Source organism: Wyeomyia smithii, chromosome 2 (assembly GCF_029784165.1).
Source record: "Wyeomyia smithii strain HCP4-BCI-WySm-NY-G18 chromosome 2, ASM2978416v1, whole genome shotgun sequence".
Taxonomy (NCBI): Eukaryota; Metazoa; Arthropoda; class Insecta; order Diptera; family Culicidae; genus Wyeomyia; species Wyeomyia smithii.
In genome coordinates, this window is record NC_073695.1 from 95,459,725 (window position 1) to 95,485,306 (window position 25,582).

General features: G+C 36.8%; 2 protein-coding genes across 3 annotated transcripts in view; both read right to left on the reverse strand.

The window, feature by feature from the left end:
* LOC129724572 (adenosine deaminase 2-like) overlaps positions 1 to 4,406 on the reverse strand; it is a 28,462-nt gene extending 24,056 nt beyond the window's left edge. Inside the window, exon 1 of the mRNA XM_055679565.1 lies at positions 3,302 to 4,406. Within this exon, the coding sequence (XP_055535540.1) occupies positions 3,302 to 4,339 (1,038 nt within the window). The 5' untranslated portion in view covers positions 4,340 to 4,406. The remainder of the gene's footprint in view (positions 1 to 3,301) is intronic.
* Positions 4,407 to 21,944: 17,538 nt separating this feature from the next.
* On the reverse strand, positions 21,945 to 25,296 carry LOC129724571 (adenosine deaminase 2-like). Of its 2 annotated transcripts, XM_055679564.1 has the most exons (4): positions 25,070 to 25,296; positions 23,975 to 24,083; positions 22,901 to 23,899; positions 21,945 to 22,846 (listed from the first exon to the last, which is right to left on the reverse strand). In XM_055679564.1, exons 2-4 carry the CDS (start codon positions 24,020 to 24,022, stop codon positions 22,409 to 22,411), a joined length of 1,485 nt encoding a protein of 494 aa, XP_055535539.1. In that variant the 5' UTR covers positions 24,023 to 24,083; positions 25,070 to 25,296; the 3' UTR covers positions 21,945 to 22,408. The 2 variants fall into 2 exon arrangements, with proteins under 2 accessions (XP_055535539.1, XP_055535538.1); XM_055679563.1 differs by having other exon boundaries at positions 21,947 to 22,846; positions 22,901 to 24,083; positions 25,070 to 25,295.
* Positions 25,297 to 25,582: the final 286 nt, after the last annotated feature.

The following is a 25,582-nucleotide window of genomic DNA, read 5'->3' on the forward strand; positions in this document are numbered from 1 at the left end:
TAGTTTATATAAATAAGTTTTTTTTTTGATAATACAGCTTTTCTGTAAGTTGTTTGTGATTCTCCAGCAACAAAAAGATAAATAGATTACATGAGCAAATCCACGCCAAATGATCTGAAAGCACACAAAAATTTGATCGACCACTTTTAATTCAAATGGCTTTTGGCACATGTTTTTAACTTAGCAATCTGAGTATATTTAGTGAGTTAAGGTATTTTTCGAACTCAAAATTAATTTTCTTTAAGAGTGGAAGCATTTTGGAGAGATTTAAATTCTAAGCGTTGTGTCTTCAAAACCTTCGGTTGTAGTTTTTTGTTTTGAAAATGGATTGTAGGCAATTATCATGCCACGTTAAAATGATTTATTTTTGACTACGGAAAATTCCGAACAAAAAATAAGGTGTAAATTACAAAACAAAGGAGTTGATTTATTTTTAAAATAGTACAATAACATTACATTACATACATTTTTAAATATGTACAACAATTCAGTAGGTCCTGCTCTTTCTGTAATGATCGATAACGGCACCGGATACGCTCTTATGGTAGGTGAGAGAAGGGAGAAAGGAAGCATTACAATCGTTGTTGCATTTCCAAAGACTGTGACCGAAAGGAAGGTATTTTTGCTACCGTGGTAAGTGTCGAAATTTTATACTTTAACCCTTCTCCCCTCTTCTTTATCGAGCTCAGTTTGTTACCTCTGCTCGGTCGTTTCACAAACCCATCAAAATAAATTTTCGTGAAAGTGAAAATGACTATAACTTCTCAATTATTCATGCAATCTTTTTTAATGTTAAAAAATTAACGGTGTTACATTGATCATGCATTTCAATGAATATATGTTTGTTGCTGCAAATTACAACTAACTTAAGAAAATGGGGTATATTTTGAAGAAAATCAAATTTGCCGAAGAGTGTCAGAGGCAGTTACAAAAAAGTAACTTCCACAAGGTAGTTTGTTTGCTGGATCGAGGCATGCTTGGAACAGAACACAATAATAGAGGGTGATCGATATTATTCTTAGGGGAGACTACCTTCCCAGTAGTTTAATTGGTCAAAACATTATGGTGCAGTCATTGACATCGGAAATTGCGGTTCGAATCCCGTCTGGGTGAGGTTATGTTTTGCTAAGTCTATATTTTTTTTCCTGTGTAGACTCATCACTGCGACCAGAGCATACACGCAAAAGTTGGAGTGTGCGTAACCAGATCATTTATGAGCGAAATTAGCGCATTTACTGATTAAAATTGGAACCAGTGCAACGCATGTGCGTTGGGCATAACGCATTTGATGCTCTAGCGTGTTTTGAATGTATTGCGCAGCTCCAAACCACTACACTTATAAAGCATCAGCCGATGTTCAGAAGGTTGGCATCGTTAAAACAGTGCGACCAGCAATCAATACTGATAAGTTGGGTACCGACTCCATTGAAGAAATTATTGTTTGATCGATTCACTTTCATGAATCAGGTCATTTGAAAACATCATTCAATCATTAACAATAAACAAAAACATGAGATTAGTCCAAAACATTTTGCATTTAATTATGACTCTGGTTTCATTCACATGCATTCGGTTCTGCGCTACTGGCACCAGAGTCAATAACTTCCGCGGCAACAAGGCTCGCCATTGGCTGTTTCGGTTGCTGACGATTTTTAGGGATGCACAAGCCGTTGATACGCACCGGCTCGCGAAAGTAAAGAACGGTTTTTTGAGCGTCTCGAAACTGATCGTTCGCCCGAAGCCGAAGTTTACCGAGGCATTACGATTTTTGTGTATATGATACATATTCTGATTTTGATCTCTGTCAACGTATTCCTTATACAACTTTTGCGTTATGCGTATCACGCATCAGTTGTGTGAAATCAGAGCAAATTCTGTGTGAATTGAAAGAACACATTGGATGATTAAAGCTTGAACTTTTTGCGTGTAGATCTATTGTGATATTGCTAAGGTGTTTTCTGTACTCCGCATTTCATATTATTGGCAGTATCACTATTGAAGTAAGTGATACGCTCATCATTTATATCCGTGCTTGTGTGTAAGTTTTACCTTCCCGTTTCAAGCTTACTACTCTACTACACCGAGCCTCTGTCCCTCCTAACAATATCGCCTAATTACAATTCCCTTGAGAGAACTTTCATACGTTACTCACACCAGTTTTATTATAACAGGGACTTATTTTTGTTAGAAGGAGAGTCAACAGAGGTACGGTTTTCGCATCCTCGTAAAGTTACATACAATGCCTACCTTACTAAACTTAACCCTTTATAATGCAGTAAAAATTGCGCTAGAAACCGACCCAAGTTCAGTAAAACGTGAACAAAATGTAAAAATTATCACCAAATTAATATTGCAAACTTCTAGCAGTTTTGAAAACTTTGAGTGTTGCAAGATACCTTTAGAAAGCCTTGGTTATGCAAAATTTTGAGAACAATATTCTTTGGTGAAGCAAAAAAAAACCGTTTTACGTTGATGGCAATTTAGTTTCCACTGCCTTGTGAAGGGTTGAAATGTAAGTCATGAGACAAAAAATGTAATTAGTTCGTAAAGGAATTTGCCGAACATTTCGCCATTCAAACCATTTACTGCAAGTGTTAGAATGACGTCAAGTTTCACTTAAAATCATTTTAAGGAAAAAATCAACTCTTCTTATGTCAAAATAAAATAATGCGATTTTTTACATTCTTTAACATTAATTCGAAACCACTTAAAAACAGATGCATTCATGAAGTTAATTATCATAAGATTTTTTATATAGAATGACTATCTGAACCATGTAACATTTTAGGTATTCAAAAGATTTAAAGCACACCCATGAATTTTAATATCTTTGCGTTCCAATAACGAAGAACGATGAAATAGTTTTATCGTGCTATTTGGAATTTAAACTTTTTATTTTTAAATTTTAGTTTTGTAATTATAAGTTTGATTTGTTGCTTCTCTCGATGTTGAAAACCCTTTTTTTAATTTGAAATTTGAGCTCTTTTTTAACCTATTCTCAAACAGATTCGTTATGTTTTATTACTCTGATAAGTTTATTCGAATTTCTGACCGATACCGTTCACAGAACCCAATTTTATCTATACCGTTCTAAAATGGTGATTTTTTTCTTTTAAACAGTTCAAAGCAAACTTGTTTTCGGTTTGCGAGAGCTCATCCTAAAATTACTGAGCGCTGTTATTCTTTAGTTTTACCTATTCTGATATATAAAGCTACTGAAGATAAACAGCGGAGACCAAAGCTCTGCAGTAGGAAATGCTAACTCATTAAACATAAGCAAGAATTAAAACCGCTTACTCACCAAATTCTCATCCGTGTAGCCATTCCAGTTAGTTTCGCCCGCGTGAAAGAAGAACTGTATCGATGGGTTCATTTTCAGCAGCCGTTCGTTGAAATCGCTATGCGGCCGCCCCAAGTCTTCCTGCCCAACCAGATCAAACCCAGCCACGAAGGTGGGGAACTTTTGGTGCAATCGCTCCGCGATATCCATGTACTGGCTGAAGGTGGCATCATCACACAGACGATGCGGTGCGTAAATAAACTTAGCGCCGATAAAGTCCTCATGTTCGCTCTTGAATTTTTCCACTAGATCATAGTAGATTCGAACCACTTCTTCGGGCCCATAAGTGCGGTTGTCTAGATCGTAAAGCTGAGGTAGCACTCCGCGTAACTCCAAATAGCACACTTTGTCCGCATACAGTTCTTTCAATGATTGATAAAAGTATTCCTCCCAGACAGGTTTAAAAGTAACTATCGCTTCCAGAGACATAAAAATATTGGCGAAAATACCCCAAATGTGATTGATACAGTGAAAAGAATTCAGTGGGTCTTTGTTGAATAGACTAAATAAGTTCCGAATATTATGATCATAGCCTTCGTTGCCAATTTCTTTCCGAATATCGGCCACTAATCGCCACCCGGAACCATCTAACTCATCAGGTTTAGTTCTGGAAAATTTGAACCTTGGTGTATCGGCACGACCGAACTCTCCGTACTGCCACAGGTGATCCTTGTGAGTTGCTTTCACGATTGTTTCCATGCTACCGATCGCGGTGTCATGTGCGTGTAAAATTCCTCCTTTGGGCAATTTTTGTATCAGTTGAAACAGCGGGGAGGCCTTTATTTTATCCACAACTTGAAAGAAATGTCGCGATGGTAAAAATTGGCTAGGTGTATTGAAGCCTATGTCTAATTCTGCTTTTTTCAGCTTCATCAAGTACTCGTTGACTTTCCGTTCGTCTTCGTTCAAGACAATGTCCGCCCCCAGAGCTCGGTTCTCTTCCTGGGCAATGAACTCAGCGCGTTGCGCTTGAAATTCCTCAAACGACACGCGCGACATATTCACTTGCAACGAAACCGTTTCTAGCAACTGATTAAAAACCAATGCGCTCACTCTTTCGAACGGCGGTAGACTGACCTGACACCACCGGGTGAGACCTGCAACGGCAATACTTGATAGATCAAAAGCTGTGATATTTCTGTATATTTGTTGTGGATATGATAAGCGCGTATACTGTGAACACATGTGAGTAAACTGAACGTTTTTTGCTACGAGCGGAGAGTTGCTCATGGTCGTAAAACAGAGCTCGGAACTGTGCTTCTAGGCACTGTGGGTTATGCGGAAATAATTTGTAAACCTAAACGGCTAGAAGTTATGGCTCGCAGCTGCTGAGCTTTGCTGTCAGCTCATTAGTTTGGCCTGTTTATGCTGAAACTAATTATGTGACCGGTTTTATGCTCTTGAAGAAAGATTATAGCTTTTTTTCCATTCCAGAAATAATGCTCCATCGTTTCAGAATTTAAAAAATATCTTGAATGAGATAGGTACGAAAAGTTACATTGTGAAATGATTCTCTATAAACACACATATCAGCCCACAAAAGGTTGTTCGGATGGTTGTTATATATAAAATTTTAAATAAAGTAAATCATTCATTGTTCTCTTAACTCGACGATTTGTAACAGCCAATTGTATTGCAAATTACACTGGTCGACAAACAGCGACAACAATTGCCCTGCAGTTCAAACTTCCCAGCGGTTCGTCGCTTCTACTTAAATACTACAAGGTATACAGCCCTAGGGTTGTATGAAAAGGTGACGTGGGACTAAACACTGTAATGAGGGGATTTTTTGCTACAAAATATACAGAGTCTGCAGACATAATCAATTTGTTTGCTCAGCGACTGTACGTATTTTTATTTTCAGCCTCCCTGGAAATCAATTTTTGAAATATATTTAACAACACTCGCAAGAATATCGTTTATATCTGACGATATTTGACCAGGCACAAGCATATCGTGCTTGTTGAAGATGCACCAAGAATTTCTCGTAATGCATACGTACGTTATCATAATGAATGGTTTTGTCTTATTTAACTTTGATTAAATCAAATCTATAATATGGGACTTACTTCAAAATAATATGAAAGCCCTTACAAAGGTTCATTAATTGGCAAACATAAGAAGATATTTTAAACAAAATTATTAACAAGTTCCAGCAAAAAATCGTAGGGATCCACAATTACATTTTTGTTTTTTGCATGACATTTTTTTTTCATTTGTCTACAACTACACCGCTTACGAAGACAGCTAATATACGTTTATTATGGTGAAGCTTAGAATAATAATATATCATCTAACAATTTTGAAATGTAAAAAGAGATTCTGAATGAATCATGGTAAATAAACAAAAAATTCACAAGTATTCGAAGGCTCTTTCTCTTCTATAAATGTTTATTTTTAGGAATTTACTCTTTCGATACTATCAGTTCACGATTATTTAGTGAATATCGAAGATAAAATTAAATAAATATCTGTTGCAAAAATTTACAATTCTTGTTGAGTAATTTATGGTAATCATATTTATGAGATAAACTTCCAATCACCATCAACAGCAGCATTGCAGTTTTTCCTCGATTGCACATGTATAGAAATGTACGAACAAAAGTGTACCACTGCAATACGAATAGTATCGCTGCAGTACGAATAGAAGTGTACCGCTGCAATCATAGACGACGAGAGACCAGCGCTTCTTTACTCCACTGGTACTGTTGCTTTTACCGGCATGTTTTCTTTCAAGACATCAGTTTTTATTAGGTTCTGAGAACAGTTCATTAAGCAGACAGTATGTGAGTAGAGAAAGAACGAAAAATAAGCGAACTGCAAATATGATACAGATTTGCAAAAATATACCGCATCCCGACGTCCCATCGGGATCCGGTTTATTTTTCCAAATCTGTATCATATTTCCAGTTCGCTTATTTTTCGTTCTTTCTCTACTCACATACTGTCTGCTTAATAAACTTGCGTGTTAACGGAAAAAAACCGTTGTTAAAAATAGAAATTCAGTTCTGAGAACAGGTTTAGAAATTGTTCAAGAATGGGGATTGTTTCGAACTTTTCGGAAAACTTTTACCTTCGAGACATCATATTAGTCTAAGCTCATGGAGGCAAAAACAAATTGACCTGTTGGGACGGGGAGACTCTGTCAATTTTTATTTCGATATTGATACAGAGAATATCACAGGGAACGGATGGTGTTCATTCACGTCGTCTGTGCTAGGAATGCTCGCATGTAATTGGTTCATTGCTCGCATAAATTTGTCATAAACTTTTAATAATTTTACCGCTTCGCAATGTAATTAGAGTGTAAACTATCATATCACAAAATTGTTATACATTTTATCTATCCAACAAAATATTGGTTTTTGTTATCCATCATGTGGTTATGCTGTTATTAACGTTTGAAATATGACGCAACATTTGCCAGTTTCATTTCCAATTTTACAGAATGCATCCCAGTATAGTAAACAAAGACGTAGTCCCACGTTAAAAACTATAATCTTTGAGCTCTTAAATGAAGTTTTTCCGTAAACAAATGTAGAAGCGACGAATTCGACGAGCAATTACCTTGCCGCCTTTTGATGTACTTGTATTTCACAGAAATGATTAAAAAGCTACATTTGTTTAAGTTCGAGCTTTCTTTTTTCTTTTTCTTTTTGCTAGGATTATATACAATAGTTAACGGCCATTGGTAATGAGGAACTTTACAGTGCGAATTTTCTTTTTATCCATCCAAGATTTTAGGGTCGGTATGATTACACAGTGCAACAAAAATCGACTTTTTTTTCTGCTTTGGCTTCTTTATATAATTTTTTTGTGTTTTTTCATGCAAAACTGAATTTCCCCGAGTTTGAACATATTTCAACTTAAGGGGCAACAATGGCGCCATTTTGAGTTTTTGAGAAACCGGTAATTTTTGTGGTTTTTCCGACGTCATTTTGTTTTGAGGCCAAATATCAAAATTCTTAGAGTTTGTCCACATATTAGCATCTTTTTACCCATCTTTTGAAAAAAAAACAGCTCTTAAATCGGACAAAAACTGAGCTCAAAACGGTGATTCTACGAAACCGGGTTTGGCATAGTTTCAGTATATTTTTCACAAAGCAAAATAATATGGATTATTTTTGAGCAATAATGGTAATTCGCTAATATCTTAAAGTGGTAGTCAAATAATATCTTATTTTGAGTTAAAAAGTCTCAGAAATCAAATGGTAGGTTTCTGATCTACGTAAAATGTCAGCAGATAAACCTTTTTTAGTATTGTAAGGGAATTGGGGCAAAATCGATATTTTGCTGACATTTTACGTTGATCGATGATCGTTGATTCTTTATAGTAGAGCTTCTGTAGCCGCAAGGTCACAGAGTTCGCTTTGACAAGCAGGTTATAGGTTCGAATCTTAGTAAAACCAAACCATTCGTTAGCGGACTTTGAAGTATGAGTTAATTCTCAGGCTCTTCCACACAAAACTTCCCTCCAGACTTAAAAACCACTGGTCTAAAGCTTCGATAATATCATATACTATACTGCCGTAATCTCGCAGACTGACGTAAGCGCCAAAGTGGCCGGTTTGTGTTTTTTACGATTAAACGATAGAACACACCAAATTGGACTTGAAGGCACCGAAATTTGATCAAAAGTGTAAAAAATAGCGCCATTAATTTACGAAAACGGAACGACGTAACCACCATTTCTACTCAACGTGACGTAAATCCAACACAACTATGTTTGCGGTACGTTTATTATATTCAACGACTCGTGAACTAATCAGGCAAATGAAACCAAACTTGACATGTAAAAGGTTTTAGGAGCAGGAAACATTTCTATGGTGGTACGGCCCCTTTCCCTTCTCTGCACGGGAAGGGTTCCATACAAATGAAACACATATTTGAAACAATTTTTCCGAAAAACAGCTTAAAATGATTGAAATGATGCCAGGAGCCAAGAACCGACCTCAAAGACTATTTTGAATTCTAAGATGGCAACTTCTCCTAAAATTATTGAATCCCACTCAATAAGGGATCGGGATCGGGATGATGCACAGAAGCCTGCAATCGACCTCAGAGGAGACCGTGTTAATCTCAGACCTCTGGTTCAGCTTAGCGAGGTAGTTAACAAGTGCGTGCATCTAGGCTAACTGGCGATTACCGAGAACGACATTAGCAGAAAAATTCGTCGAGGACCTATGGCGGGAAAGTCGCCGCGGTACGAAGTTGACTATCTACAAAACCTTGATCATACTGTAGCCCTCTAAGGCCACGAAGCTTGGTCCATGCTAGTGGACAACTAAAGCGCACTTGTGATTTTTTACGGAAGAAGTGCAGATGGAAGATGGCAGAGGCCACGCATGCTATTATATTCCAAACTGAATTCATTTCTGAAAACATACTCTCGGATCGCGACTACTGATTATGAAAAAATAGTAGGAGGGAATAGTAGGTTGACTACCGTATTCTTATATTCCATTTGAACAAATAGTAGAGGGAATCGCAACGCTTCTATTACAAAACTTCGAGGCACCAAAAGGTACCAGTTGCCGATTATTCTTGTTTAATGGTTAGTCCGTCCAGAATTTCAGACATTTCAGTATTTTGCGGTAGCCATGTACTACTAACAGCCACCAGCATTACGGGTGAAATCGGCCCGAGATGACCGGTAATATTTGTCTTTCCTCCTTTTAGTTGCTAACACCCAGCGTCCGTATGTAACCGGTACGGTTTAGTAATGAAACTGGTGGGTTTTGATTGATTGATTTTTTTGGAAGGACTTTAACCCCAAACGGTCAATCGTCCTTCTGCTTTGCTTGAGAAGAAACAGTCTCTTATATAGCCCAAAGACATACGCTGGATGATGGTGGCATCTCAAACCACCTAGCGGTGCGAGTCTCTTTCAGTTTCAGGTTGTATTCACCCAACGATATCTGAATCGGATTACCGCTGGTGGGGTCCAACTAAAATCGAAGGGGAGCCGAACTGAAAGAGGTAAGAACTGCAGCCAACCACTACCACCGCCGCTGTTGTCCGCTGCTGATCCACTTCGCCTACTGCCATCGGTGTTGATGTCCGCTGCTGCTGCCTGCTGCTAGTAAAATTAACTGATGGGGTGAAATGTTCGAACGGTACCTTTATACCAAGGCTTCGTCAGTTAGTTAGAAAGAAGGAGGGGCTAAGTAGCTAATGAAATGACATGGAACGTAGATAAACATCGGAAACAGAAAGCGACAACAACAATAACAACAAAGTCAGATCGATTGTATTCGTTAGTGTCGACTGTGCTTGGGAAGAGAGGTAGTGATTGGCTGCGCGGTATGATTTAGACAATCGATATTAATTACCAATTTTTTCAATAGTGTATCTCAAACAATAGTTTGTTTTTGTTACATAAATTGAACCGTAAAAGAATTTCTGATCGATTGATGCCAAAACCTCGAAAACCTGATTATAAATGACTGAAAAATAAGCGCTCAAAACCTGACCACTTTTCCCTAGTTTTTCCTGGTTGAATTACTAGATTTTCAAATTCAGGTGCCTAACTTCGATATAGACGTTAGTCAACGTCAAAATTGTTAAGCGACTTGTCGCATACTACGATGGATGTACGTCAATCGGTTGTAGAAACAGTGAAATAAAAATCGCTGTTTCTACAACAAAATGACGTTGGTAACATAACTTCAGTTATTAAACCTTTTTCCACAAATCATACGTTCGGCAATGTTTTGTGATTATATTGATACATTATGTACAGATCAGATTGTTGAAATTCGTCCTAACACTTATTATTTTATTATAATTCTAAACGAAAGCAATTTTAAAACAAAACATATGCCTATATAAGTAAACAGGTGATTTTGTGACCCTTTTAGGCGTTAATTTCGTCCGTTTTGCGAGAATATGACGTGTTAACTTATACAGGCACCTTGTGCATTTCCTTATGATCACATACCCCGAGATTGCAAGAGTGTACACTGAAATTGCGAATATCTCAAAAACGGTTGAATTAAATGCAAAACGGACGAAATTTACGCCCAAAGGGTCACAAAATCACCTGTTTACCGATATAAGCATATATTTTTTTTTTAAATTGCATTCGTTTAAAATTTGACCTTTAGACCCTCAGCGCCACCTCTAGACCTTAATGAAATTCAACCAATTTATTATATGTTGCTTATTGAACCCCAAGGAGGTTTTTTTGCCTGGGAAAACAGGTCCCGCGACCATTTTTTAAAATAAGCCCCACCCTACTGTGTGGTCCATACAAAAACTCGAATTAATCCACTTAGCAGCCTTTCTAATACGAACTTATTGTTTGTTTGAAAAGATTTACACGAACACTCTAATTTTTAGCAAAAAAAATCACAGGAAGGTTGTACGCAAAGCCACGACCGCAAGGTTGAAGTAGAATACTTTTACAAGAAAGATAACCCGGCTGCTTGCGTGTCAGTCATTTTTTCTAGTGAATAAACGTTGACCGTTCATTGGCAGTATTGTAATTTCTTTTTGTTTAATATTTGAAGTTCATTGAATATTTTTAAATTTTGTGCAAATGAGAAGTTGAAGTGCTGCCGAACTGTAATATGCACATTTAATACGACATCATTAAACGGAAACGGAACAAAGGCTACGGTTATGCAGAACGCGAATGACGGCGCGATGCGATTCACCTTACCGTGGTACCGCACAGCTCTTTTTAAGGCGAAGTAGAGCTATACATTTCAACACAGTTCGTCTTGCCGAATCGCATCGCGCCGTTATTTGCGTTCTGCATAACCGTAGCCAAACACTAAGCGACGCAAACACATAATAATAGTCAGAGTATGCATGTAGATGAAGATAATTAACTTTGGATTATAGCGCAAAACGAGAAAATATTAACCCTCCAAATATTCATTTGTGTTCTTTAAATTTCAGTTGTTTAGTTTAATATCCGATGAAATGTCTGTTTATTATCTGATGAAGCTCTTATATAGTCCAAATGATGCATTCCCAATTTACTAATTCCATAACTCTGCCGACCGTGCTTGAGAAAGCAATCGTATAACGACCAATCAGAGGTCGAATTTTGTGTTTTGACAAGGCTTAAGAATTTTCAATAGTACAATAGTTCGAATAATAAAATTGCAATTTCATGCATTTGGTACGAATCTTAGAAGATTTTCTAATCGATTACTGCAAAAACGAAGGAAATCCATCGAAAACTAACCGATTTATTAGCATTTGAAATTGGACATATTTCTCACTTTGTTCAGTTTTAGATTTTCATTTCACATCCCTATGTAGCCGAACTTCCTGAGAGAAGTATTCTACTTCAAAATAAACTTCGAAAATTTCTACTGGACTTATTTTTCATTCTTAATCACAAGTTTTTGGTAACCAACAGCATAACTATACCGAAAATTTGCAAATTAACATTCACACACAAACGAACATTCATAAACACATACATATGCAAATAACATGGAATTAATATGTTTCAAATATATGACGCGATTTTTTTTGAACGTGGTATAATCGAAACGTCTCTGTACTCATATATAGATCAGACTCGATTATGTATTGTTTTAAATTCCTCTATTTATAGTAGACTAGCTGATACCCGCCCTTCGTTGCTGCGCCTCTTACCCTATGACGACAATTATGTATCTCTCAAATGTGCCATAATTTAAAACATAAAATAACATTACCATGCAGTTGAAAAATGCATTTAAATTGACATATCTTTACATGCACATAAAGCGAACATTGACAACCAAACCATTATGTGGTAGAAACCATTATGTGTTTTAAATTGTAATAAAGTTTTTCGGAAGTTCTGGCATATTGGTTTGGCCAGCGATAGATTCAGCATTGTCTTAATCTTTAATCAAGCAGCACGTGAAAAAGGATTAAGGTGACAAATGTAAACAAATAGAAATCAATTTTTCGATTCAGGATAATTGAAGAAGTGTTTTTGTTCCACAATTAAAAAAGGTATCCAGTAATTTTAATAACTACCCTCACTTGTTTATGTTGGGTAGTAAAAAACTATCTAACTAACATTCTAAAATGCAGTCGAAAAAAAAAATTTGTTCAGTGTATATATAGTTGTTTACTTTTAATCCTAGACGTAATTTTTTTTTAATTTTTCAAATTTTGTTTATGTAGTTTTATTTATCTTTGATTTGTTTTTATTTATTTTTACTCAATTTTGAAATTTTTTTTCAAATATTTACTCCTAGAAGAGTATATATATAACTCGACTCAGCTCGACGAGCTGAGCATTTCCAGTATGTATGTGTGTGTGTGTGTGTGTGTGTCTGTGTGTGTCTGTATGTGTCTGTGTGTGTGTGTGTGTCTGTGTGTGTCTGTGTGTGTGTCTGTGTGTGTGCCTGTGTGTGTGTGTGTGTGAGTGTGTGTGTGTGTATGTGTATGTGCAGATTTTTATTCTCACTCGCTTTTCTCAGAGATGGCTGAACCGATTTTCATGAAATCGATTGCAAATGAAAGGTCTAGTTGTCCCATAAGACCCTATTCAGTTTTATTAAAATCAGATTTTCAGTTTTGAGGTAATGTATCAAAATGTAAAAATTATGAAACATCATTATCTCGAAAAATACGCAACCGATTTGAATAAAATTGGTTTCAAATGAACGGGCTACCTGAAATACCCTTAACTTTTGAATTTTCTAAAGATTGAACTTGTGGTTCAAAAGTTATGAAAAGATACGTGTTCTGAAGACTGTTAAATCTCACTCATGTTTCTCAGAGATGGCTGGACCGATTTTCATAAAATCAGTGTCAAATGGAAGATCTAGTTGCCCCATAAGACCCTATTGATTTGTTTTGCAATCGGACTATTACTTTGCCTGTTATGTTTAAAAATATGAAATCCAGCTATGAAAAGGAACATATTCCGAAGACTACTTGGACTCACTCAATTTTCTCAGAGATGGCTGACCCGATTTCCGCAAAATTAGTGTCAATTATTAAGTCTAGCTGTCTCGTAACACCCTATTGAATTTTACTGTAATCGGACTGTAACTTCGTCTGTAAAGTACCAAAATGTGAAAATCACGAAACTTCATTATCTCAGAAACTACACAACCGATTTGATCAATATTATTAATTAACTAGTTGGCCCGTAGTGGCTAGCCACTTTCAAATGCGTTTTGGAATATTAAAAATTGGTATTTAATCTAAAATGAAAATGAAAATGAAAATTCAAAAAAATATTCACACATGCAAAAGTTTGTCTCTGCAATTTATTATTCACAATAGCAAAGCTTGGAACAAAAAAGTACTGTCCTCTTTTAATCATTGATGGGTAGTTCAAATCCCTCTCTAATACTCCGATATAACTTCACACATGATGAATAACGCGCATGAAACATCTGTCATCTGCGTTCCATCAAAGAAACCTTTTATAGTGTTGCGTAACAACCCATCCTCATCCCATCACCACCACCTTTGTCTACTTCTTTGTTTTCGTCTTCTTCTACATAAGAAAACAAATATTATTATTTTTTTTTTGTTCTCGCTTATTTTCCGTCGGTCTAGTTCCGCCACTGTTGTGGCCAATCACCGACGCCCAGGGAGGCGACTCCACACCCAGGACCCTAACTCACGACCCGTTTATTAACGGACCGGCGCCAACGGCTTTACTTCCTCATGCGATGGAAGGCGTGATCCCAGAGATTTTTCGCCTCAGAAAATCTCCCGGTGTCGGCTAGGATTGAATCTAGACCAGTTGGGTTGGTTGTGAGTGGATCACGCCACCTCACAACCATCGACACCTATGTCGGCGGTGGGATTCGAACCCAGGCGTCGAGCGTGGTTGGCGGAGACGTTACCAAACACACTAGGCCCCCGCTCTATTTATTTGATAAAAAATAAAAAAAGTTGGCTTACTGTAGCGCATTTGCAGGATAGTAGATAAACCTATGTTTAATTTTTTAAACTTTGAAATTTTTATGTCGATATATCAAAATATCTTAAATCAAAACTGTTGATCAGATTTAACATAATGTTCAAAAATGATGGCCAATAGCTTAACCCGATCCCGGCGCAGAGAAATTAGTTTTTACCTCAAAAAATGAACTTCAAACTCTTATTACTCATCGACTATAAACATAATTAACACAAACTGTATTGCAAATTATAGCTCAATCTGTACCTTACTGAATAATTTCATCGTGAAAATTTTCAAGTATGAGTGTTGAACTTGAATCAAAGTTTGAATGTCACTCGTCGGGAGAGGTTTATCTTATACTCTAAGTTTTTTTGAAACAGCTAAAATTTTCACGTATCAGCAAAATAATTATCCCTTTCTCTGTACATCTTGAACGTCGTAGTATACTTAAAGAATTTATTTGGGGTACAATATGTGCAGCATGTCTTGTGTAGGTTAAATGTCTTTTCTATTTTTAACAATATCGAAAAAAAATTATATTGCTTAATCTTTGAGTACAACTTCTTGAGAACCTTTTGGTAAATTTTGTTAGAGCTTTGAGTAATAGGGAGAAATTTGGATAGATTTCAAGTGCGGCTTGTCACGCGCTATAAGCTAAACTTGAAACTCGGTATGATGTTTTGCATAAAATGGCTTTGGCGAGTTACATCTGGTTTTCTTCAAATTTTTGTAAATGTTCGTTATTAACGTCTTCGGTCGTAACTGATATTTTCAATAAACAAACAACTTTTTGCCATCGAATATCTGTACTATTGAAAAATTACATATTTCAATGCATATAAAAATTGCTACTCACTTCAAAAAACCAAACTGCTTATTTTCTCGAGCAAAAAGGTTTATAATCCCCATTATTTTCTTCACTTTTTCATAGTCTATCCTCAATGAACTACAACAGGTACTGCCTTATTCCACTTGACAACCTAATTTTGATAATAATGCCATGACATTTCAGAACTTATTGGACATGTAACTATAAAATAACGTTCATAATCAACCGACAGGGGTTTGCCTAACTTAAGATTTCATTTACATGCTTGATATCTTTGATACTATGTCTTTCTTACATCTTAAAATAGCCTTCCGCCCATTATTACGTTTTTGGCGGTTTTTGTCGATGCACCTGTATCAGAACCTATAGCCATGTGCTAATTTAACACGTGTGCCGAATATTAGTTAGGACGCAGTTAGCTTTGATTTCCTTACGACTGGCTTCAAACCAGGCGAGAAGAGGTGAGTGGAGGACTAAAAGCAAAGGTAACTTGTAGTCAGAACAGGAGTGTTTGCGATGCTACCCACAAAAAAATAACAAACTTTAGTGTACCTCTGCTAAAGAGTTTGCTTGGGAAAAAGGCAATTTGAGTAACTTTTGTTTGTCGTGCGCGTGACTGAAAGACAAGCAAACTATATATATTCCGATTAATTAAGAGTTAACTGATGAATTATGATTGAACACGTGGTTTCAAAGTTTTGCTGCCCTATACGTTCCCATTTCATTTGATTTTAATCAAACTGAAGCAACCGTTATGTATTAAATTGTTAATAAAACAACGAAAGTCTATTACCTCAAAGATTACATGACTTATTTGAACATAACTAGCGTCATACGAACGAGTCATCCCTCAAACTTACAAATAACAAACTTCATAACAATTTGATATGTGGCTCAAAAGTTATGGAAAGGAAAGAAATTCAAAGAATATTTAAAACTATACCTGCTTTGATCGATATATGTGGCTTGAAAATATTTTAAATATGGTATCGTACAATTGCAACGTTCCAAATTCATTGATTCCTTGCGATGTGTTTAAAGTCTGCAAATGCACGATGAATTGAACATAGTATATGATCAAAGTCAAATAACAAATCGTTTGAAATGATTGGTTTTTTCGAAATGACAACATCCTCGATATTGGGCTTCTGTAGATCGCCTTAATTCTGAATATATTCATATTGGGTGGTATTCGGTCATTTCCAGCAGATTTTCTGGCATCAATCTGACACTGTAAATATCCATATTGGGAGGTATTTAGTTATTTTGGTTGTTTTCCAGAAACTAAAAGTGGTCGTCTTAAAACTCAAAATGGTGTCCAGGGTCAATGTTTGGTTTATATGCATCATCTTGATTACGGAAATATCCACATTGAGTATAATTCGGTCTTTTTAGACTGTTTACTAGAAATTGCCTTTTAGCAAATTAAAATGGTGCCTGCCATTGCATCATTCTGGTTCCAGAGATACTCATATTGGATGATATTATTAGTTATTTTAGGCTGTTTTTCACAAACCGGAAGTCGCCATCATGGATTTCAAAATGGTATTTAAGATAATTTCTGGCCTCTGAGCGTCATTCTGGTTGAAGAAACAGCCATATTGGGTGTTATTCGATCATTTTCGGCTATTTGCTAGGAACCGGAAGTCGCCAACCTTGAATCTTTAATGGGGTCTGTGGTCGATTTCAGCTGCTGTGTATCATTCTAGATCCGGAGATACTCATGTTAGACGGAAATCGGCCATTTGTGACTGTTTTCCACAAACTATAAGTTGCCATCCTACAATTCATAATGGTGTGTGAGGTCAATTTTTAGTTTCTTGCAACATTCTGGCTCCAGAGATACTCATATTGGGTGATATTTGGCCACTTTCTGTCATCTGGGAGTTATTCTGGTTCTGAAAACATTTATATTGAATGGTATTTGGTCATTTCCGGCTGTTTGCCAGACACCGGAAGTCATCATCTTAAAATTCAAGATTGTGTCTGTGATCAATTTTCAGCTTCTGTGCATCTATCTGGTTCCGGAGATACTCATATTTAATGGGAAACGTCTATTTCAGGCTGTTTTCTAGAAACCGGAAGTTGCCATCTTACAATTCAAAACGTTGTCTGAAGTCGATTTATGGCTCCAGTGCTTCATTACGATTCCAGAAATACACATATTGGGTGGTATTTGGTCGTTTGCCGCTGTATTTCCGAATCCGGAAGTCGCCATTTTGGATTCCATAATGGCATTTGGAAACAATTTCTGGATTTTGAACGTCATACTTGTTTGAAGAAACACTCATATTGGGTGGTGTTTGGTCATTTTCAGCTGTTTTCAGAAACCGGAACTCGCCATCTTAGAATTCAAAATGGTATCTGTGGTCGAGTTTAGCTCCTGTGTATCATAATTGATCCGGATATTATCAAACTGGGTGCAAATCGGCCATTTTCGGCTGTTTTCCAAAAACCAGAAGTTGCTATCTTACAATCCAAAATGTTGCCCGAGGTCGATTATGAAACATATTTTTTTTGTGTGATTTGGACCACTGCGACCATTATTTGGATCTTTTGTGGAACATATTGGTTACCAATAAAAACATTCCCTGCCAAACATGGTTCCATTCTGTTGATTAGTTCGCGAGATGTGCAGAAATTTGTACAGAAACATGTGCTTCCAGAAGAGGGAGGGGCGTCGAACTGTTATGGACATATTTAATACTTCTAAATACATTCACATACCAAATTTGGTTGTATTTTTTAGTGGTTCTTGAGCTGTGCAAAATTTGTGTTTCATTTATAGTCCGATTACAATGAAATTCAACAGGGTGTTATGAGGCAATCGGATTTGTGACAATCGGTTTAGCCTTCTTTGAGAAAAGTGAGTGAGTTTATGTGGTCTTCGAAACCTATTTCTTTTCTTTGCTGGATTTGAAATTTTTAAACATTTTTAAACGTAATAGTCCGATTGCAGAAAAAATCATTCGGGTCTTATGGGGCAACTAAACCTTCCATTTGACACTGATTTTGTGAAAATCGGTCCACCCATCTCTGAGAAACATGAGTGATATTAAAGAGTCTCTAGAACACCGTTCTGTACATAACTTTTAAACCATATATTTAATTTTTATGAAACTCAAAAGTTAAGGGTTTTTGGTAGCCCGTTCTTTGAAAATCAGTTTTGTTCAGTTCGGTTTGGTAGTTTCTGAGATAATGATGTTTCGTGATTTTCACCTTTTGATACATAACTTCTAAACTAACAATCCGATTACAATTAAATTCAATATGGGGCAACTACACCTTTTGTTTGCAAATAGTTCAATGAAAATCGATCCAACCATCTCTGAGAAAATCGAGTGAGATTGGAAAAGCTTTACATACACACATACACACACTCACACATTCACACACACACACATACAGAAAATGCTCAGCTCGTCGAACTCAGTCGAGTGATATACGACACACGGCCCTTTTGAGCACTTTTAAACATTAAGTTTTTGCATTGATTGCTATACTTTGCTAGGAGAAAGCCAAAAGTTTCTCTAGAACGAGCTATTCTATCAGTTCTAAATTTGTTGTTAAAAGTTCGGTTCTAAGGTAGTCTATTAGAAGTATTTCTTTCATAACCAGTTTTATTGTTTCGCTATAACTTGGTTGCCTTTTTTATTTCAGGCTGGTTCACCACCGTAACTTGGAAGACATGTAGTTCTTACAATTAGTTCTCTTGCATAAGGAATATTAGTTTCTTTTGAACAACATACTAGTTGTTTTCTTAAGACTGCGGATTTCGTCGTTAGTTATGGATTGAATATGCTTTTTTCAGAAGCAGTGTTGAAAATTGAACTTGCAAATTTTCCGGTTAAAATTTGCACCGATACGATTCGTCCGGGCCCTGGGTTGTACTTTTTCGGCCCAAATTGTAATTTTTGAATGTCACGCCGATTCCCAAATATCTGGTAGAGCAGTAGAAAGCTGTAACTGAATCTTAAATCGCAAAGAAATTTACTTCAAAACGTTGATTCTACGCAAGCAGTTTTGCGTGGTTTTAATATATTTGACAGAGCAAAATATTATCTAATATCAATAGATCCCCCAATAAATGCATGTGGTAGTCAAATTATGTCTCACATTGAGAAAAACAGTCTCAAAAACCACATAAAATGTTAGCAACATGCCAATTTTGCCCCAATTCTCCTATAATACTGAATAAGGTTAATCTCGACGGGAAATTAACTTATTTGAAATCTGTTTAATGTAATATCAAAAGTGTAAGCAATACTCCAAGATACAATAACAACAAAATTAACAAGATCCTCCTACTTTTGCCGGAAGGGGGTCGCATTCTTGGCCGGTCAAAATATGAAGATCTCACCTAAGTTACGAGAGTAGATAGTTTTAAAATGTATCTTGCTTTTAAAGTGAGCAGGGTTCGTTCACCAGTTCGTCTTTTTGTATCGCGGGGCATAAACTGCCTGAATTGTATTCAGTTGAGTCATACGGCCACTTACTGGTGCAATAAGGTACGTTGGTATGTGCCGGGAAAATAATGCAGATGATGTCTGCGAGAAAGTGTCAAATATTCGATAAATGATCCGGTTTAAATTTGGATTTCTGAATTCTTCGGCTGATTTCCTTAAAATTGTATCATTCAGAATGTCAATAATCTTAACAAAGATATTAGCAAGATAAGAATTGGGAATTTGAAACAAATTAGAGTAAATTCGATTTTGTGTTTTGAAAATGCTGCTACCCGATTCTTGCTCAATATACCCCTGAGGGGTAAGTGTTTTGCTCATAATACCTCAGGGTGTTAAAACGATGAAGTTATCAAATTTGAAATCGTAATATTCTAAATTGCCGAAAAATGGAATTTCGCTTTTGAATGCAAAAAGCATTCATCTCACAATACTACTGCTTAAAATTGATTGTATTTTTTAATTCCTATATTAGAAAATATATAGTTTTTTACAAGAAGTGGCACTATATGAACCATTTTTCAAATTTTGAGCCACATCTGAGAAGATTGTTGACATGAGGTTGACATGAGGTGTGCACACTTGAGATGGAGTGAAAAAATGTTAAAAAGCCATGTATTATTATACTTTAACTCTGCAACGAATAAACCAATCATAGAGAAGCTCAAGTCCAAACACTTGTGGAACAATTTTAAACCCTCTTGTCAAAGACAAAAAACATTTCCCAGATGGTCTCGAGGTACGATGCTGGCCCAACAAGCCAGTCGGTGTAGGTTCGAGTCTCGGCTCAGGAGAGACCAGGGCCGGATTTACGATTGTGGGGGCCCGGGGCCCAGTTATAGTGGGGGCCCCAAAATTAAACAAAACTGTTTTTTATCGTACGAGTTAAAAGCATTTATTTGCTATTGAAAAATTACCAAAAATTTGTTAGAATTTTTTCTTAAGTCCTATTTAGAGTTCCAAGCGAAGTGAAAATCTCATACAAAATGATCATTTTTTTACGCTCGTGAAAAATGCAACTTGCAAAAATTTCACTTCGCTAGGAACTGTAGACAAATTCGATCAAGCGAAATCGTTGTGCGATCGCGAAAGGTTGTGGATCTCATCTTTTTCTTGTGTTCACTTTTTTCACGCATGCAAACGCTAGTGAAAAAAGCAGCAGCAAGCAAAAACTTGCGTGCGTTTATATTCTGTCAGTTGCAGCCAATTTTCACTTCGCTCGGAGTGTAAACTCGTGAATTTCGCTTCACTTAAACTGTAAATTGCAGACTGGTGAAATACCTGCGTGTTCCACAAACGGGTTTTCACGACAGATTTCCCAAGCGAAAATTTAAGCTTTTTACTTGTCAAATTTTTCACTTCGCTTGGAAACTATGCTTTACGAGTTTTTTTGCAGAAAACTTATTAATTAAATAATCAACATAACTTCTTCAGTATACCCGTACTCGAAACTTAATAATGCTAAGTTTGACTGCCTTTCATTCTTCACAGTCGCACGCAACCTATTTTTAATATGTTTCATCTTCAAACTTTTTTCTTGATACCTGAAAAAAAAACTACCGCAATTTGAAAAAAATGCGATCCACAGGCAAAAATTTACACACAATTTGAGAAAGACTGCACAAATATAAGACGACTCTGACAATAATGGAAACTAGGAAAAAACTACACATATCTGCAGGTCAATTAAATTTGCACACGAGCTCAGAAAATCTGCATTTTGCAAAGCACATCTGGTATCCCTGATTCGGACCAGTGAGCAAAAGCAATGCATTAAAAAACTTGTGAGTTATTTTCTTTATCTGCTTTACCACCCATGCACGCTAAAGCCCTAGAGTTAAAGTTTGGCCGACTGTCATTGAAAAGTTCCAATCAAACAGTCAACAGTTTTTTCATCATAGTTTTAACATTGCTGATGTTCGATTGGAACGAGTTTTGACACTTCGATTGGCGCTTTTAATGACAGTCGGCCAAACTTTAACTCTAGGCGTTTAATGCGGGCTGGTTCGATTCAAATGGTGTGTTAATGTGTGTCATTCCAAGAGAATCCAAGGTGAACTCTTATGGATGTAGTTGCGATATTGGCGCTAGCGAAAAAATAACACTTAAGGAAAGTGTCAGATTGTAATGGTCTGTTCGAATTTTCTTACTGTAAATCGAACTTTTGATTAAATCTCTTTTTTAAAGATAAAAAATCTTTTTGTCGATTTGTGGGGGCCCTAAAAATGTGGGGGCCCGGGGCCCGGGCCCCCTGGGCCCCCCCATAAATCTGGCTCTGGGAGAGACTGTTAGTGTCAGTAGGATCGTAGCGCTAGCCCCACAATTGTCCTGCACACTTAACAGTCGGCTGCGAAGTCTGTGTATAAATAAACAGAAGGTCAAGTTCCGAATCGGAATATAGCACCAAGGCTTTGCTTTTTTTTAGTGGAAGACAAATTGAAAATGTATCATACAAACTTTCTCCTCAAGTTCAGACACAAATTAGTGGTTGGCTGTTTCTTCAACATGCTACTATTTTAGCAATGATTTATTATAGTCAACCATTATTCGATGTTCATTTCTATCTAAAAATGAATCAGAGAAGCGTATGTTTTATTTATTTTAAATATTTGAGCGGGCAATAATATATTTTTAATATTTTTTGCTATCATGATAAATAATTAGTATCATTGATTCTTATTTGGTATTAAGTTTTCAGTCAAGTAAATGATGTCAGACTGCAAATTAAAATGGAAAAACTCTAGGATAGAACCTGAAAATTTGTTGTGATGGATTTTTTAGGTTTCATTTTAATGTTCTTTAACTGCATACATTTAGTATGGAGAATGGAATAAATGAGGAAGAATATGCAAAAAAGCTCGAGCTTAATTGAATTAACTAGACAATTTTAACGGCTAAGACGATTTGACTACATCCCTTATTATCTCCTTCATCGCACTGTGCCATGATTCTTCCCAGCGGGATTTTGCCTCATTTCTCTCGCTTTCATCCATGGCACTGTAATCCAACGAGTTGATGGCTAATTGCTTCAGCAGTCGTAGATCATGATGGGCAGAGGAGATGCCCACAAAGGCCATGTAAAAATCGTGACTCAGCGGGGCGGCACGCCAAAAGGAGGGATCATCTGACGAAACCACAACTGGATAATTGTCGGAAAAGAACACGGCCGCCGGATGGTTGCGGTAATCATCGACGAGCTTGAGAACCTGGTTGGACACTGGATTAATTTCCAGGCATATATTCTGTTCCTTGACTTCATTCAGCAGTTTCGGATGTTTGAGAATTGCAAATCCGTGACCGATTCGTTTTGTTCCCAATAGGATGGCATCAATCTATGAAAAGATGTATAATCAAAATAAATCATTATTGATATAAGACATACTCACGAGATTCTCATCTGTACTCAGCCCATTCCAGTTGGTCTCCCCGGCGTGGAAAAAGAATTTCATCGAATCCGGGAGCTTCAGCAGCTCAGGTACAAAACTAATTAACGGCCGGCCGGTGTCTTCCTGTCCGACTAGATCAAAACCAGCGACGAAATCGGGAAAGTTTTCATGTAATCTCTTTGCTGTTTCCGTGAAGGTTTGAAATTCAGTATCGTCTGCGAACCGGCTGGGAGCATATATAAACTTGGCTCCCAGAAATAGAGGATGTGACTTTTTAAACTTCTCTGTTTCATCAATATAAATTTGAACGATTTCGTCTGGTGAGTAAATTTTCCCGGATAAATCGTACACGTCCGGTAAGACACCGCGAAGCTCCAAATAGTGCACATTATCATCATATAATTGCTGAAGAGAGGCATAATAATACTGACGCCAGACTGGTTCGTATGTAATGATCGGAGTAAGTACACCGAATATATGCTGGAATTTGTTCCAAACATCGTCAAGTGTCTTGTAGGTATTGATAGGATTTTCTGTGTATAAACCAAAAAGTTTCCGGATTTTTTCATCGTATACAGACGGAGTCAAATTTTGACGAATATTCTCAACTGGTTCCCAGTCATCTTCACCCGGTTTCTCATTCGAAAACAAAAATTGGGGATCTTCTTTCGTATCAAACTCACCCTTTTGCCAAAGATTTGGTTGATAGGTAGCCTTAATAACTAGATCGGTACTGCCGATGGCAGTATCGTGAGCATGAAGTACTCCCCCCTTGGGAAGCCGTTGGATCAGATGAAACAGTCGCGACTCTTTGAAACGATCCAGCATTTCGAAGAAGTGTCGTGCCGGAATGAAGGTATAACTGTTATTGAAACCTTGTTCAAGTTCCGCCTTCTTCAGCGTCATCAGATATTCATTGACGGCTGTCTCATCTTCGTTCAGCACTAGGTCGGCACCTAGGAATTTATTCGTTTCCTCCTCAATCAAACTTTTGCGTAGCTGTTGGTATTCATCGAACGTTGGCCTACCGTTGAGTGAATCAATTGCTGAAATCAGCACTTTGGTGTTACTTACTTTCAGTAGAACTAGCAGAAGAGAGGTTACTATCATAATGAGCTTCATGCTGCAGTTGATTTTTCACCAGACGAACTGGACTCCAGTTGAAGAATGGACTCGGATAACGCTGTTACATAAAATAAAAATCAATTAAGATCAAGCTTTCCATTGTCTGTTGCTATTTGGAGGTAATTGGTGGTGAAGTAAATAACATTGATTGATGTTGTTATCTATTTCAGGTGGCTCAGCAGTTGTAAAAAACTTGGAGGGTGGTATCCTAGACACGACCGCATGTACGATAACTTTTTTATTCTGCGTATTGGTAACGATACAAAGTATGGGTAAAAGATCTTGCAGAACTTTCAATTCAGTTATAGTAAGTGAAACTGCAGTTTTGACTAATAAATATTTGTGATAAAAAATGCGAAAATGGTAGATTTAATGGCTCATATCCATTTTTATTTGTTACTCACCAAGCAAAAACCATCAATGGTTGCGAAATTTGCTAACTTTGTTGTTTGTAACTTGTACTTTCTGAGATGTGTAGCTGTACGATGCTTTCTATCAAACTTTCAGATTTATATTGAGGTATAACACCTTCAGATTAGGGTATTTTCATTTGCACATATAACAATCATCCAAACAAATTTATTCTCATTGTGGCCACATTCAAAAAATTACATCTCATCAACAAAACGTCACAGAGATTTCCATATAAAATATTATAAATTTCCATATAAAATATTATAAATTATTTCCATCTAAAATATTTTGTCATAAGAATAAGTTCGGAAAAGCTAACATTGTTAGCTTAACGATAAGGTAGGCGCATTATGGACAATGATGATTATTTGGTCCAGAGAAACAGATTTATCGAGCACTTAAACAGATTTTATATTGAAAGTTTAATTTAAAGTAATGTTTTTGGTTTTCACTTTGCAGCCTCCCGATCTTCTAATGGTTATTGCAATTGAATAAAACTTTAACCATTTCAACTACTACCGCATTGATTTGTAATTTATCTACAATGTAATCACTCTGGAAACTACGTGAAGTATACGTGTGTAAAAACAACCAAATCTGATGGAACCATTAAGTCTACGTAAGTAGTACCTTCCACCTTTTTCCAGCGCAAATCGGGATCCTATTGATGAAAGTTAATTGATCCAGGGAGCTTTGAACTTCAGCATAAACAAATGGTATATGATGAACCACAAACCGCACTCCGAATGTACCTTTGAAAACGGTTCACTTACAAACTACTCACGCGTATGATACAACAACCGACCGCCGATGCTCGTAACATAGAACTGGCGAGCCGGTTCGACTATCAGCTGTCAACTAGCGCACTAATGCATTGCGCCGCTCATGATTTCTCGCGGTTTGCGCAATCCCGCGGGATTCTCGTTCTCTTTCAGTACTGTAGAAGAGAGTGACCACAATTTAAATGTAAAATTTGTGTATTTCATTCATATTAATGGCAAACAAAAGTACAGACAAAGTCAGTTCAATTGACGGTAGCGGTGTAAACAAAGTGAAAATGAGAGTGAGAAATGGTTCTATCAATCGTTTTTTTTTCGAATCGAATAAGTTTGAGCAGTATGACTAACCGACGGCCAAACAATA

Coding starts and splice junctions, on each gene's coding strand:
- LOC129724571 (XM_055679563.1), bottom strand. CDS start 24,022: ATGAAGCTCATTATGATAGTAACCTCTCTTCTGCTAGTTCTACTGAAA. Junction 22,847..22,900: donor TGAGTACAGATGAGAATCTC/GTGAGTATGTCT, acceptor ATCTTTTCATAG/ATTGATGCCATCCTATTGGG.